This window comes from Halyomorpha halys, unplaced genomic scaffold, assembly GCF_000696795.3.
Source record: "Halyomorpha halys isolate HHAL.00 unplaced genomic scaffold, Hhal_1.1 Scaffold243.1, whole genome shotgun sequence".
In the NCBI taxonomy this organism is placed as follows: domain Eukaryota; kingdom Metazoa; phylum Arthropoda; class Insecta; order Hemiptera; family Pentatomidae; genus Halyomorpha; species Halyomorpha halys.
This window is the reverse complement of record NW_027106548.1, coordinates 844,052-860,606: the sequence shown is the minus strand read 5'-3', so window position 1 is coordinate 860,606 and position 16,555 is coordinate 844,052. Positions and strand designations below refer to the sequence as shown.

General features: G+C 35.4%; 2 protein-coding genes across 6 annotated transcripts in view; both read right to left on the bottom strand.

Moving 5' to 3' along the window:
• LOC106680112 (uncharacterized) overlaps nt 1-1,531 on the bottom strand; it is a 14,738-nt gene extending 13,207 nt beyond the window's left edge. Inside the window, exon 1 of one of the 2 annotated variants that reach the window (XM_014419608.3) lies at nt 1,401-1,531. The gene's annotated coding sequence lies outside the window, so the exon portion shown is untranslated. Of the gene's footprint in view, nt 1-885; nt 1,085-1,400 lie in introns of those variants that run through there. The other variant, XM_014419607.3, reaches the window with a different exon arrangement.
• A 4,825-nt stretch (nt 1,532-6,356) lies between these two features.
• Nucleotides 6,357-15,046, bottom strand: LOC106680114 (uncharacterized). 4 transcript variants are annotated; one of them, XM_014419611.3, is made up of 6 exons: nt 14,892-15,046; nt 11,055-11,314; nt 10,009-10,137; nt 9,694-9,929; nt 8,589-8,759; nt 6,357-7,849 (listed from the first exon to the last, which is right to left on the bottom strand). In XM_014419611.3, the coding sequence occupies exons 2-6, from the start codon at nt 11,310-11,312 to the stop codon at nt 7,435-7,437; spliced, it is 1,209 nt and encodes a 402-aa protein (XP_014275097.1). In that variant the 5' UTR covers nt 11,313-11,314; nt 14,892-15,046; the 3' UTR covers nt 6,357-7,434. The 4 variants fall into 4 exon arrangements, with proteins under 4 accessions (XP_014275097.1, XP_014275099.1, XP_014275098.1 ...); XM_014419613.3 differs by having other exon boundaries at nt 14,897-15,020; XM_014419612.3 differs by lacking the exon at nt 14,892-15,046 and adding an exon at nt 12,447-12,731.
• Between the last annotated feature and the right edge of the window lie 1,509 nt (nt 15,047-16,555).

The following is a 16,555-nucleotide window of genomic DNA, read 5'->3' as shown; positions in this document are numbered from 1 at the left end:
TAATATAGAAATTGGAGTAAATAGAATAGTAATATAGAAATTGGATGACATGCAGAGGAGTTATGAACAATGGTCACTGGAACAAAACAAGATCCAACAAATAATTTATCTTCAAAAATTACTAGTTGTCAATTTCTTTTAAAAAAAGTCTTTTAAAGTTTCAGTCGATGCAATAAACGAATGTCATTTGCTTTTTCATAAAACTATTTTTTTGGCCTGCTTTATTGAAAACTTCAATGGGTTTTTTATAATTTTTAGTGAATATAAAAGCATTTACCAGAATCAGTAATATTTGTTTTCATATTCATCAGAGAGAAACAAATCGACATACGTAAAATAACCATGAAAAAATGTATATTTTCTGAGCTACGCTCCAAAAAGGCTCAATTTTGCTGGATTTTTTTTTTTTTTTTACAGGAGAAATTGGAAGAGCCTTCCTGTGAAGATGCTCAACATTTAGCAACATGTCCCATGACAACCGGATGAACGCTATGGCAACGCATTAAATACTAACAAGCAAATATTTTTTTGTATTAAATTTTTTTATTGAAATTTTCAGCTGAATTAAAAATTATATACAAGTAAATATGAGAGTTGTACTACAGTAACATTACACGGTCTTGTGAAGCTCCAAAAATTAATATTAACTTATTTATTTGAAACTCAGTGTATAATATAATTAATTACTGTTGACTGTGCCCTTTGTTTTTTTTTAGTTCAACAATCTGATACGGTGCAAACTGCGAATGTTAAAACAAACTAAAGAAGAAATAAAATGGCTAAATTCATCCATGAAAATAAAATACTGATTAAAATTATTGTTGTAGTATTGTTATAGTATTGCTATAAATAATATTAATTTACTGATGAAGCTATAATTCTTACCTTACAACAATTCTTGAAATATTGCACTAAAAGATAACGCACCCGACCCCCGCCGATTGTGGGCAGTCATTGAGTCCTCTTCGACCTTGTTTGATTAAATGTACCATAGTTGAGAGCAACTCCACTCAAGGCTGATATAATTTTTATCTTTCCATGTTCGATCAGCTCTTTGAAATAAGTATAATTTTACACAAACTATCGTAATAAATCTCAGATGCCATTCACCTTAACATTCTTATTTCGTACATACGATGAAACAAAAGAAAAATTGGCACATGACGGATATTATCAATTAATAGAAAGACATACTCAATCAATTTGGAAACCAAAACGAGAAAAAACTAAGGTGACAGAAAGTTTTTCTTTTCAATAGCTGTATAAAAGTAATCCAAAGTCCAATTGCTATCTTAGCTAGTACTGCTACGATTTAGATGAGTTTTATTTCGTCTGCACTAGAATATATTCTATATAATATATATTCTAATATAATTCTATATTACAAAAGTGATACATACCTAAAAAGGTATAACGCCAGCTGGTAACGCGCTGGGTTATTCTGATGATTTGGTACTATTGGAAGAGGACAAGGAAACTATAGAACTAAACTACTTGATATAATGAAGTAAGGTACCTGGCCTCGAACTAAATACATATAAAACAAAATATTTGGTTATCAGTAGAAACGGCAAGTATTTCGGTGATATAGATACTTGAAGTTATGACGGCGTTTTAATTTTAGCCACTTTTTCAATGTTGCTCGATTTTTAAGTCAAGTATCCGTTTTAAATAAATGTTTCAAATGTAAGACCGTCGCTAAATCAGGGTCTAGAAGGGCAGGTTGTTCAGGAAGAATTCCCTTCTAATATTTTTGATCCTACTACATCGACCAATATTATTCGCTATAAGGTTTGATAAGAAAGGCAACCCTGTAGTGAACAGGGTATACATATAACTACCTGCTATATTATTATTAGTAAAGTAATCAACAACCAATTTCGTCAAGAGGGGACCAAGAAAAAAAAAAAGTGAAGAAACAGTTGCTTCTTATGGTCGAATTTCAAATCTATAAGCCAGTCATTTGTCCGACAATCTAGAGTGTACCTCTACAAAATAACACTCATCCTGATGAGCCTGCTCCAGAGATACCAAAACTCCATCCTGATCGCACTACACAGTGTGTTCCTTCTGTGCCGAAGTTTATAGGCTGGCGGCACACCAAGTTCTTTGATGGGCTGAAGGCCTGTGCAAACCCACACTTCCGAGAGACCACCCCTCCGCCAAGACCAAGGGAGGTGGCAAAGCAATGTCCCTTTGATCGACGTGCTCGCCGAGGGAAGGGACTCAGTCCAAACCCGCATCAACGATCATCAGGAAGAGGTCCTCCCTGAGGATGAGGTCCAGGGGCTCCGGCCTGCACCTGCACCGCCTCATGTGACACCGTTCTGTATGTCTGCGTGACCCTCAGCAGAGCCAATCTCTGTATGGTGGCCAATCTTCTCATCTGTGTCTGCGTGAGGTTTCGGCTCCACGCAGGGGATGCGTACCTCAGAATACCCAATATCACACCTTTATATATGGTCATCGTTGCAGGGTACCTGAGGCCCCAAAATGCACCCGCTATCCTACTTAATCCATTGAGTCACAGTGTCACCGTGTCCTTTAGATACACTAGGTGAGAAGTGGCATCGAATCTTCTTCTTATCTTCACACCAAGATATGTCACCTCCTCACCCGGTCTAACCCTCTCTCCTTGGATATCCAGGGTGATAGGATGAGCCCTGTCCGTGTAGCCTCTTATGAGTATGGCCTGAGTCTTGGCTGCTGCCATACTCAACTACCTCCTCACGCACCACTCTCCTACGAGACTGGCAAACCTCTCCACTTCTGTCTTTAGTCTGGATCTGCTGTTCTTGGCCACGATGACTCCCAGGTCGTCGACGTAGGCCGTGGCAACGAACCCATTGTCCTCCAGTTCCCCCAGCAACCCATCAAATACCAGCTTCCACAGAGCTGGTCCTAGCACCGAACCCTGGGGACATCCTCTTTCGATTTTTCTCTCGACTTCGTAGTAGTTACCCTTGATCCTGACACTCCTGTTATTGAGGTAACTACCTACGAGGGAGTATAGATTACTAGGGGTGTCGAGCTCTTGCAACCACTGGAGTACACGGGTCCACCAAACGCTGTCGAAGGCGGAAGAGATATCAAACATGATCAATAAGACATATTTCTCCACCCTCTCCTCCACGTCCCTACGCACTCTCAGCAGCGCATCCGTAGTTCCCCTGCCACGGGTCAAAGCCAAACTGCCGTGGATGACTTGCAGCACTTAGGACTGGTCTAAGACTGTGGACGATCATGTGCTCCAGAACCTTACTAGCTAGTGGGAGGAGGCATATTGGTCGATAGGATTTAGGCGTTTCTTTATCCTTACCACCTCCCTTGTCCTCCAAACAAGTGGAGGATTAGGCCACTTGTTTGGAGGTTGTCCCAACACTCGTTGAATATATCCAACAACTCTTCCTCAATATAAGGGGCACTGTTCTTGAGGATTGCAGCATCTATGCTATCTAGTCCTGGAGCCCTCCCGATCCTTTGTCTGTCCACGGCAAGACGAAGGTCCCAAATATCCCATGGTGGGCATAGGTCGGTACCCGGTGGGAAATGTGGTGCGTCTAACCATTCCATCATCTGCACTGTCCTGGGACGGATTATCCCTTGGGTATGTATAGTCTATATACATCTTGGCAGCCTCCTCCAAGGTGGTTGCCTGGGCACCTCTCACTCTAATAGCCGCCTTCACTTGTAACGGCTTAACCTTTCCCAGTGCCACCCTGTACGGGATACCCCAGGGATTCTTTTCTGATTCCTCTACAATACATTGGTCCCAGGACTTCTTATTCTGGCAACGCACCCCGTTTCGGTATACCTTATACCTATGCTTGGATTCTTCTCGAAGTGCAGGCCTCCTCTCGTCGTTTCTGCACTCCTGGTGGACGCACTCCTACGCCTGGCCCTGTAGTATTATTTTTTTAACTGCGTCAGAGCCGGCGTCCACCATGGAACAGGACGTACTCTCGCCCTTCGGCGTTGGAGGGTAATACTTCAGTAATGGCGTCCGTAAGCATTGCCACTCTGCGGTCAATCTCGGGCTCCTCATCTATGGGGGTCATCTCCTCCCATTCTCTGTCAGCCAGTATTACCTCCAATTCACTGGAAAACGCTCTCCAGTTTATCGATCGAGTCACAAAGCCCTTTTTTACTTCTGGGGCACCGCCTTCCTCCTCCACCACACTGAAGGCTATGACCCGGTGGTCGGAGCTCGTGTCTGACCGTAGGGTCCAGTCAGCAATATGCTTTGCTATGGGAGCCGTGGCAAGTGTCACATCTATCCAACTCTGACCCGCGCTCCAACAAATGTGGGACCAGAAGGCTCGTTCATGATAACCAGCTGACACCTCGCCACGCATTCTTCTACCAACCTCCCTCTAGCGTCCGTGCGAACAGAACCCCTGGCCGTTCTCCACGAATTGGTGTCGGAACAGACTATCACGCTTTTATACTTTATACTTACTTTTCAGCCTGATCTGCTGTGGTGAATTGCTTCAGTTCCATTACGTCGAGGGCAGGGTTAACGACAACAATCGCTGCTCTAGGCCTCCTCTCGCCACTGCCTAGACCGACCACCCTCGACGTAGTTCCAAATCCTGTAACCACATTCTTCCGACAACATGGCTTCTGAATCGCCAAGATGTCAGCACTTCGGGCGAGAGTTCTCAATTCGTCCGCGACCACTCGTCTTCAGCCCATATTGACCTGCACACGGCGGTACCAACCATCAACCTTAAAATACCCTGCAGGTACTAAAAGTATCTCAGTCACTATGTAACAGTAGTGGTGGTCTCGTAGTTTGCACCGGCAGTGTCCACATTAGTTACCAGCCCCTGGCGACTCAACATGTCGAGTCACTATGTAACAGTAGTGGTGGTCTCGTAGTTTGCACCGGCAGTGTCCACATTAGTTACCAGCCCCTGGCGACTCAACATGTCGAGTCACTATGTAACAGTAGTGGTGGTCTCGTAGTTTGCACCGGCAGTGTCCACATTAGTTACCAGCCCCTGGCGACTCAACATGTCGAGTCACTCACTAGCAACTTCAGTTGCCAATTTATCTTTCATTGAGCACATTACCACAATCTATTTTGACAATTCTTAAAATATATTTCTGGTAATAATCAGCAAATTGGTCGATGAATCGATTGAGTTGGTCAAACAATAATTCTTACATTAGAGAAAAATAAATATTTTGTATTCGTAATTTGCAGTTAAAGCAACTAATAATTTCTGGTTAAGACTTCTTTCAATGTATCAATAAAAAATGAATCTGTTATGTATTCTATTTCTTCTATAACGATAATAGTAAACAAGCAATACAGATGACGAATGTTATCATTCTACCATCGTAGCTCCGAATATTGATGTTCTTTCTTTTATTATTGATAGCAAACTAAATTCTTTAATGAGTTCTGAGTAGGCCCTCGCTGGAACCTCAATCAGAAACGAGTTAATGACCTTTAAGTAATTTCAATCACAACTCATTTCAATTTCTTTCCATCCTTCAATTGACTTATTTTTTATATCTCACTTTTAAAAGAATAACCTAAAAATATCTAATTTCATTCGTTTAGTAGGGGTGGATAGAGGTGTGGAGGTATTTAGGTGTGTGGAAGGGGTTTTGTAAGACCGGACCCTAATTGATTATGTTAGGTACTGTTGGTCTGAAGGCCTTGACAATGCGTGCTCACTTAGCTAAGGTAATTACTCAAGAGTTGAATAGACAGGATGAGACTTAAAGGGTGCCAGCTCTACCTTCTCTTAAGATGGTAACCTCATTGGACAGGATAAAATTCCTGTAGGTATGAAGGAGGAGTTCAAGTCCAGACTGGGTGCCAGCCCTGGGTCTTGCAGGAAGGTAATTTTGTTCTAGGGTTGCAATTCCTGTATCAGTAATCAGTAATGCCTAAACAATTTCAACAAATGCAGGTGTGATTCAATGCTTATTCATATTCTAGTCAGAGAACCAATACTTTTCTCTTGAAACTTAATTGATGAAAAAAATATTAAAGAGCCGAAAATTCTTCTTTATGATGTAATAAATATAATGAATTTTCAATTTAAAATTATATTATTGATTTTTTCTTAGTTATGAGGTAGCAGCTTAAGAAAATATATCTTACATATCAATTTTCCAAACATATTTAGCTCTTTCAATGGTATATTATACATCCACATTACTCCAGTTATTTACCAAAATTTGTGTCCAACCAGGGAAAATATTTTTCCTTTAGTTAATTATAATTATTGAATTCTTTCATAATTTGTATTTATCTTTTCTTTTTTTTTTACTACTAACAAAGAAAGAAGGTTAATTATAACAAATAAATAAAAGTGAAGGTTAAATATAGGTAGACATTTTGATAATTAGGTATTTATTTCCTATTAAATATAGGTAGCCATTTTGATAATTTAGTATTTATGTCCTGATAAATATAGGTAGCCATTTTGGCAATTTGGTATTTAACTCCTGTTAAATCTGGGTAGCCATTTTGATAGTTTGGTATTTAAGTCCTCTTAAATATTGGTAGCCATTTTGATAATTTTATATTTATTTCCTGTTAAATATTGGTAGCCATTTTGATAGTTTTGTATTTAAGTCCTGTTAAATATAGGAAGCCATTTTGATAATTTGGTATTTAACTCCTGTTAAATATTGGCAGCCATTTTGATAGTTTGGTATTTAAGTCCTATTAAATATAGGTAGCCATTTTGATAGTTTGGTATTTAAGTCCTATTAAATATAGGTAGCCATTTTGATAATTTGGTATTTAAGTCCGGTTAAATATTGGTAGCCATGGGACTGAGCTACTGCAGTAGTAATCTCAGGAAGGACGGAGTTACTACAGTAGTAATCTGGGGAGGGACTGAGCTACTACAGTAGTAATCTCGGGAGGGTCTGAGCTACTACAGTAGTAATCTTTGGAGGGACTGAGCTACTGCAGTAGTAATCTCAGGAGGGACTGACCTACTACAGTAGTAATTAGTGCAAATCAGGTAATGTTGATTTTATCATTTTATTAGAAGTAAAAGTTCGACAATTACATATTTACAGAAAAAAATTTGTAACCATAATAATATTATTTAATAAAAAATACTTTTCCTTGGCTATCATGGCTACGATGAGGTTTACCAAGACCTGTTGAACTCTTTCCCCAGATCACTATAGGTGTGTTCCCTATTAGCGGCACAATGAACAGCTACAATGTTAATCGATGTAAAATCACATGTCAATGATGATTGAAAAATAGTGAAGACTTCTCCCTAACTTTAGAAATGAAGAAAACCTGATGATTTCAGGAATCATGAGAACAGCATACTAGTTTGTTAAAATTATTATTTGAGGATTTGTTTTTAAATCTGCCTTTATCCTAACAATGAGTTTTGTCTCTTGAACTGAATTACTGAACTGAGTTATCTCTCTGAACATCTTAATTCAGTGAAACGTAGGTATGTATCTTTCAACAAAGTCGAGTATATCTGGTCCCAATTTTTCTATCATCCCAGGTTCTCTTATAACGTCTTCGTTGAACCCTTCTTCTCCATTTGTTGTTAGGAGCTTCTCGATGTTAACATGTTCTGTCGATAATCCAACAAGTCCAGCATAAAAGGCAGTGAAATTAGTCAGTCCGATGACCTCAAGGCGCTTCATTGAAGCAGTTATTTCTTTAAGAGTGGGTTTAGTACCAGTGAACCCGAATTTATCCAATGACCTCACCAAGGAGTCATGGTATGTCTCCAGCAAGATTTTGTAGTTGCTTCGACGTACAGTTGGCTTGATACCAAGGTATAATAAATTAGTAACGTCCATACATGATGTGTTGTAAGTGGGGTTTTGAAAGTCCAAAAACCTGGGAAAAATATTAATTATCAACATTTATTTTTAATTTTATTCATTTCATTAATTAATAATATTGAAGTTTTAATTTTTCAGATTTATACATTTCTATCTCAGGAGAAAGAGAAGAAACTCTATACCTAAAATACCATTGATAATTAATTAAAAGCAAGGACAACAAAGTTATTTTCAAGATATTAAAGTCTTTAGCCACAGATGAATTTGCTGTTTTTTTTCAAATTATATCCTAATGAAGTTACCCAAAATAGGACTTTTGCATATAAAAACTTGTTATTTGCTTGTATATAAAAACTTATTAAGATAGTAAGTTATTGCTTGTGGTTAATCATTTATCTTATATTGTTAATCAAGTTGACCATTTAACCAATAGGAATATTTTGCAATCATTATAAAATTTATTAAGCTGTTAGACGGGAGAAAAGTGTTCAGAAAAAGGTTTTTACATTATCTATTCTAGAATATTGTTGGATACAGAAATTTTCACCAATATCTAAGTAGGTATTTCTATTTACTAAATTTTTCTCTACAACTCTTCACTATTAAATTTTTAAATAAATTAAAAAACCAAATAAACAAAAAACCATTTATTTGTGCCGACGTTTCGACCTGATTTTCAAGTCTTCATCAGGGAGTTATAGGCAGAAATTTTGGCTAAACTGATAGAATAAAAGATAAGTTTTTTTTTTCATAATTTTAAATCAATTGGGAATAAATTTCTATATGTCACTCACTTCACTATTATCGGTCGGTTCTGAAAGTCATATTTGAACATAATATTGTTTGACCAGCAGTCGCCATGGTTGAGAACTATAAATTCTGTATCAGTTGGAGCCTTTCCCATACTGCGCCACATCTCAGCGAATGGCTCAAATGGTATCTTCAGTTTATTTGATGCCTCTTCCCTGCAAAGTAGTATACTTATTAACAATCAATATGTTGTAATGTTATTTCATTACTAGATAGGTTGCAAAAATGTCTAAAATATGAATTTTTGCAAGGAATAAGATATAGATATTGGTAAAGACATAGAAATGAGAATAAAAAAACTATTATATAAAATTATACCATTAATCCATTCAATTTTACAAGTTTCTAAGAAATGGATGAGGTGATAATTATATTAGAGTCATGTTTAAATGTTTTTTAGGAATAAGAGTTTAAATATTTACATTTTTTTACATAATTTTTGGCTAGTAATTAATTACAATTTATAGATAATATCCTTAGCAAATTAAATTATTATAAGTATTAATTTGCATTTGAATGCATTATATAAATAGCATGCGTGTGTTACTGAACCAATGAGTTTCAGAACAAACCAGCTTGCTTGAATTCATTTGCTTATCGTTGTTATGTCAGTTAATTATTGCTGTATTGATAGTAGGTAATTATTTTTGATATTATTATTGTTTTGAGATAGTTCACTGTCATACAGTTGGCTTCTTATTTAGAGTTTAGTGCAAATAGTGATATTTGGTATAAAACTGATTTTTGCTTAAGAATAAAAATTACAAAATAAACCAATAGTAAGTTGAAATAAATTTTTCGTTTGTTTTCAGATTTAGAGTGATTAAAAGAAACAATATGAAATAGAACTTAATTAAGGGTCTTAAACAAGATATATATATATTTATGCCAAGTTTTTGAATTTTTTTTCTCATTGTAACAAAAACTGCTTACATGTGTCTTTTATATGTAGCAATTCATAATTCTTAATTCAAGAATAAATTAACTATATTACTATCAAAATTCTTTTCTCTTTTTTCCTGAAATTAGTTATTTCTAAAAAACATTTTTACAAATAGAATGTCTGTTTTTATGAATTCCAAAGCTTACCAATCGGGCCCCCAGCTCTTTATAGCCTTAGAAACATTTAAAATACCAGCATAAGGAAAGCACCTAATGAGTTTAAAGTCGTTGAACAATTCATTAGGCTTATTGTCATTGGAGATGATTCCTCTTTGTTCCAGTACCTTTGCCATTCCGTGGAACCTTCCCAGACCTCTGAGAGCGAGGATGGCATGGTCCAAATCCAGACTTTCCTGCCTGGGAACACAACTGTAACCACTTGCCTAAATATCAAAAATACACATTAGAAAATTTAAGTTTGAAGTTATATTATTCCACGGCAAGAAAAACATTTATATTCACCTTCAGGTCTTCTAATAGGATATAAGATAATTCTGGGTCATAGTGAACAAAGTTACACCAAAGAGGTTCATCGGTGTCTTCGAATTCTTCCATTAGATAGCTCATTTGTTTAAGTATTACAGTATAAACCTGAAAGTATAATATTTGCCTAAGTAATAGTTATGGTTACCAATATTATTAAACAAGTAATTTACACAAATGCACATCCTATCGTTCATAGTTCAGTTCTAGCAATTTTCAGTTTTTAAAATATACACTTACTAACACATTTCACACTAAAATAGATAAATTTGTTGAAAGGAATAAACAGATCAACCTCATCTTCATAGATCATTAGGAGACATTTGATGATTTGCACCGGGTAGAACTCACTCAGGCATTAGAAGATAAAAGGGTTCCTATTAACTCAGACAATCCTTAGCCCATATCAAACAGTATACGGGATAGTTAGACTCAGAACAGATATAAAACATACTACATACATACAGTTAGAACAGCAATAAATCGTACTAATTTGAAATGGAAATGGGAATAAAACAAGGGGACAGCTTAAGCTCATTATTTTTTGTAAAATATTTGAACAGAATAATTACTAATGATAGGAGGTTGGATTGCAAGATAAACCTGTGCATAAGGTAATAAATGTGTACCATCAACTCTGTAATACAATAATTGCTAAAAGGGAAGTGAAGATGAAAACTAAGAGAAGAGATTGGGCAGGAACCGCTAATTAAAAATATTCATAGAAAAGAATTAACATGGTTCGGCAACGTGCAAAGAATGCCGATAAATAGACTCCTAAAATTTATATGGGAAGTAAGGACAGAAAAACGACCATGCAGACTACTAAGGAATAAGTTGGAGGACCTCATATGGTATCTGGTAGGTAACAGATGAGATAAATCACTCTAGGAGAGGTCAAGAATTTTGGAACTGAGAGAGAAAAGTTTAAGAAAAGGATCAAGGCTATCCCAACACTTTAAGGTATATGGATTGGTTGAAGAATATAACCAGTTTTGCTGTTATCATTATAATTCTATGCTTACATGGGTTTCTTGTCGAGCTACGTTATACTCCTTCATTAATTCTCCACCTTTTCCTTCGGTCACTAGCTGCTTCATGATAAAGGATTTCTTGGCCATCCTTCCATTTCCCAAGACCACATTCGCTGATACTCTTAAGATGGTGGACGAATAGTTCTCTCCTTTGGGCAATGCAGGTACCGCTTCGACATCTACAATTGAGGCAACACTGGATTCCTTTGCCAACTTCTTTAGGACTACCTCCAGGACCTCTTTATCCATTTCTAAAACATATTGAGAATATCAAAGCCTATCATATGTGCTAATATAGAGTAAATAAAGAATTCATCTTTTGAAAAATTTGATTTTTATATTGGAGATAAGTAAGGAAGTTGCTACTACACCGTCTCCTAAGAATATTAGAAGAGTTAACTGTTCCCACTCATTGAGGTAATATTGTGTTAAATCATCTATTTTTATCTCTACTATTTCACTTATTATAATTTCGTTTTCCCTATTTACACTATCCATTACATTCTTATCAATCACCTTATCAACAATACATTGTTTTACCTACCTCACATACCAGGTTTGGCATATTATTTTAGTTATTTATTCATTCATTTTAGTATTAAAAAAATTACCAAATCTAATTGTAGATTATTTATCTCATATATAAACATTACGATCAAAAATTAATTTTACTAAAAATTTCAGCACAATGTTGTTTCAAGTTTCTTGTGTTTGTCTTGAAATTAACAGTATAATTAATATTTTCCAAAATATAAATAGCTTCCACCTTATTAGCTATATAAAGCACTTTGAAGGCCTTATTTTCTTTGAATAACACCATTATATTTTCAAAATCAAAACTATTAGATTACTGATGTAATATATTGATTATTAGGGAGTGGTTTATATTAATATTAACATTTTACAAACAACCTTTTTATTTCAAGGAGACAACCTCAATCATTGATGTCATAATTCAATAAAATGTTGTTTCTATGCTAATTGCCCATGTCATATATAAACCACACACTTTCAATACAAGACTAACCTCAAAAAAATATTTTTCCTTTTCTATTAACCTCATCAATAATACTAACAATTCTAAAAGATTGTCATTGGTAATTAGTCTGAAAAAAAACAAAACATTTTAATAAATTTTGACAATTTAATGATTAAGGTTGTCTTCTTGAAAATGGCCTAAGGACTGAAACGTAGGAAGTTTTGAAATAAAAAGTTGAGAGTAAATTAGGATCATTAAAGTTTGTGTTTTATTAATCAAAACTATATTTATTGTTGGATACATTTTACATCAATGCTATTTTACTGGGATCACTATGCTGATATATTCTTTTTCCAAATAATTGTTAAATTTGACCTATATATATATTGCTAGAAAATTCTAACCTGGAACGTAAGCAGCTTTGATAGTGCTCTTATTTTAGCAAATTTACTCTACTTTAAAAGACGTTCCATAAAGTTTTTTAGAACTGTAGGTTCTTTTAAAGACCGGAGCTTGGAATGAAAAATTTAATTATTCCCCCACCTATACTTGGTTGACTCATCAATTTACAATAGGAATTATACATAGTTCTCATTTAAGTAAACAAAAATTGGGATGAAATAAGTGACTATTTTCTCCTCTTTGACCTCTCGTAATTTCGGGCGTACTGACGCGAGAACCTTCCCATTATCGAACTTTAGCTTCTTTGTTTACCCTCCCCACTCCTCAACGCTATTAACGCAGGTTGCATAATTTGTAGACTGTAGTAGTTATTTATTTTCAAATGTTTATTATTTTTTCCGAACAACCAGTTAACAATATTTTGTGGATTTAGTTTTGTAAATATCATGAAAACTACTACTCCTACGAAGATAAACATTACAAACCACTTAATAGTTCATTGAACTGGCCTTAGTGTGAGTGCTGACAGACATTAGGGTCCTGTTTCATAATGAAAGCAAATAGTATTAGGTCATAGTACAAGTGTAGAAACTAGTGTGGTAATAATACTAATACTTATTTTTTTCATAATAGGGATGACTATTAGTGATATTAAAGGAATTAAAAAATACGAAAGTACAAGTTACTATTGTACAAGTCTGTGTAATTGAACTAAGATAAATCTACTAGATTAATAGTATTAGTTTGTACTTTATTATGAAACAGGGGCCTGTACGTCTAATGGTCTAATGGTCTATACGTTTAATGGTTCCTGAGATGTAGGTTTCCTAAAATAAACTCACTAACTACTGATTTTTCGTTATGATATTTTTCTTTTTAAAAATACTGTATCTCGGAAACTATTGAACAGCTCTAATAGGGCTCATATTTTAGAAAATTTACTCTACTTTAAACGATGTTATATTAGGACTTTAGTATTGTTAGTTTTAAAGATATGGAATGAAAAATTAATTGTTTTAAAGGTTTAGAAACATCAGCCATTTTTTTATTACATTTTTTATCAGCCATTTTTTTTAATACTTGGCAGACTCATCAAATTTGACCAGAAATTATCCCTAGTTTTCATTAAATTAATAAAAAATTAGGGTGAAATAGCTGACTTTTGTCTCCTCTGGGCTCTTGGAATAGGAAGAAGTAAATGTTAACTCATAAAGAATTTCAACAAATTTTAAATTTAATTTTTATTCACAATTGTAACTTGATTACGAGGTTTGTTTACAGGTCAAGGGTGTCACTTGTCCCGTACTTCTCGGGAAAGTTTTGTTTTTCGGTTTGCCCTTCAGTTTTAACCAAAAAGATTTTTTTTACAGCATTGGTTACATCATTGGATTGGTTTAAGATATCGCTGCTTTGCCGAAATAATAATAGTTTATTTATTCTGGGACGAGTCCCTTTAGAATAATACTTGCATAATACTAGAATAATAGTAGCACATCTGATAAAAAAAGTTCTGATTCTATTTAGAATTCGATGTATTTCAAATATAATGCCATAGACTAGGGTTACTTTCTTTACGGAGGTCGTCCTAAAGACTCCTCGAGCTATTTGAGTTATTGAAAATATACTCTAGTATACGGTTTAATTTATGGAATATTAAAATAATGTCAGATGTCCCACTAAATATGTTTTTTGAGGAGAAGATGGTCAGGGTATGGTCAGCAGGGAAAAAAAACAACACAAATAAACAAAAACTTATTTATTTGTACCAACGTTGTGAACTGAATTTCAGACCTTCGTCAGAGTTTTAAAAAAACATGACAGAGATAACAACCATCGCTCCGGGAAACATAAAACAAACAAATTTGTAAATGTATATAACAATGAATTAAATAGAGTGGTAGTTGATTAATAATAACAGAAGTAAATTCGTTTTAATTAACGAATAAAATGGCCAAATACCAGTTTAAGGTAACACTGTTCCATACCGACACACCTAATAAGTAAGTGTTATTTATTTCAATATTGTGTCTTAACTTTTATAGTATTTTTAACTTTTTTTATTGTCGATTCCTATTTATAATGATATTCAACAGGAAGATATGTACCTAACTTTTAGTATTATAAAAAAAAATAATTATATCAAATTGTGTTAGCAGCTACTTTTAGTTCCTTACGTCTGCATAAATGTATTTTTTGTTTTTATTTGGATGTATTTTCTTTTTAATAACTTTTACACAATTGAATTATTTAACTTACTCCCCCTCCCTCCACTACAGACCATTTTTTAAAGAAGGTGGCAAGACTGTTACACGTAACTAAACATTTTATAAATTTTATTTAATATCTAGACATATTGCATTTGTAAAATGTTTACTTCATTACATTTCCTCAATAATGTCGTATTCTAAATAAAACTACATTAATATTATTGTGGTATACTCTCCTACCTTACCCTCGATGGATAGCTACTCCAGCAGAACGAAGCCAACACTGCCACAGTTCCCAGGCTAATGGCGTCCTTGAAGCAGCGCAGCCATTACAGTGGGGGAGGGAAAGTATTTGCTCATTCCGTTTTTTTCTTTATATAATGAATTGCAACATTAAAAACATTATTCATTTGATTTTTCCCAATGAAAGGTATAATTAAAGCTTGTTAAATAATAGAATACATTAAATTTAAAACTTTGATCATAATAAAAAAAATGGCTAGTGGTATTGGTATCTGGTGGGGGGTCGTAGCCTGGCTAGTGGTATTGGTATCTGGTGAGAGGACTAGCCCGGCTAGTGGCAGTCTAGTAGTATTGGTATCTGGTGGGGGACTAGTCCGGCTAGTGGCAGTCTAGTAGTATTGGTATCTGGTGAGAGGACTAGCCCGGCTAGTGGCAGTCTAGTGGTATTGGTATCTGGTGGGGGACTAGTCCGGCTAGTGGCAGTCTAGTGGTATTGGTATCTGGTGGGGGGTTATAGCCCAGCTTGTGGTATTGGTATCTGGTGGGAGGTTATAGCCCAGCTAGTGGTATTGGTATCTGGTGGGGGGTTATAGCCTGGCTAGTGGTATTGGTATCTGGTGGGGGGAATAGCCCGGCTAGTGGTGTTGGTATCTGATGGGGGGTTATAGCCCAGCTAGTGGCAGTCTAGTGTTATTGGTATCTGGTGGGGGACTAGCCCGGCTAGTGGTATTGGTATCTGGTGGGGGTTGTAGCTTGGCTAGCCTCTTTCCCAACCCCTGGAGGCTACCAGGGTTGCGAGTTGCCGCCTCGCTCTAACCAAGGTGAGGATCCCCTCCACTCCGTCAAGATTCATTTCTCGGAACCACCAAAAAATAAATATTAACTGCCCTATATGGGAATTGAACACATAACGTCCCGAACTGAGCCCCACGCCCCAACCTGTACGGCCTTTACCTCCCTGAGTTAGATTAAGTATAGAGCCAAATTTGTTTAGTATTGTTTTAGTTATTAATTAGATAATGTGCAAAGTCATTGAAACAAACAATAAATATAAATTGGAAGATTGCTGATTTACCGTTTGTAGTAACAAATATAAACGTAAATAATTAATTTTGTGGAGAAATTAAAAGGAAACATTTAAAAATTTAATTATAAAATGGAAGATTATTGATTGACCGTGTGTAAAGATGAAAGGAATATGGTCCGGGTGCGGTCAAGAAAAACTCAAATAGTAGAAATATACTAATTTAATGAGCCAACGTTTCGCCCCACGTTGCAGGGCTTCTTCAGGGCTATTTTGACGGCAGTCAAAACTAAAATGAGTTTTTCTTGACCGCACCCGGACCATATTCCTTTCATCTTAATTATAAAATGTATGTATCCAATTTTGTGGAGTCATCCCTTTGACACTAACAGTGACCCGTCGGTCATGACTAAGGGTTCAAGTCCCTGTTTGGATGCCATTTATAATTCAATGTTATACTTGCACACACACACACACACATATATATATATATATTGTAATATGCCCTTTTTTAGTAAATAGTATATTTTGATGTATAAAGGGTTTTTAATATGTTTTATTTTATGTATCATTTTAATATTGTTATTTGTTATTTTAAATCAAAAAGCAAGCTAACCAGTTTTCTTTGTCTAAAAGA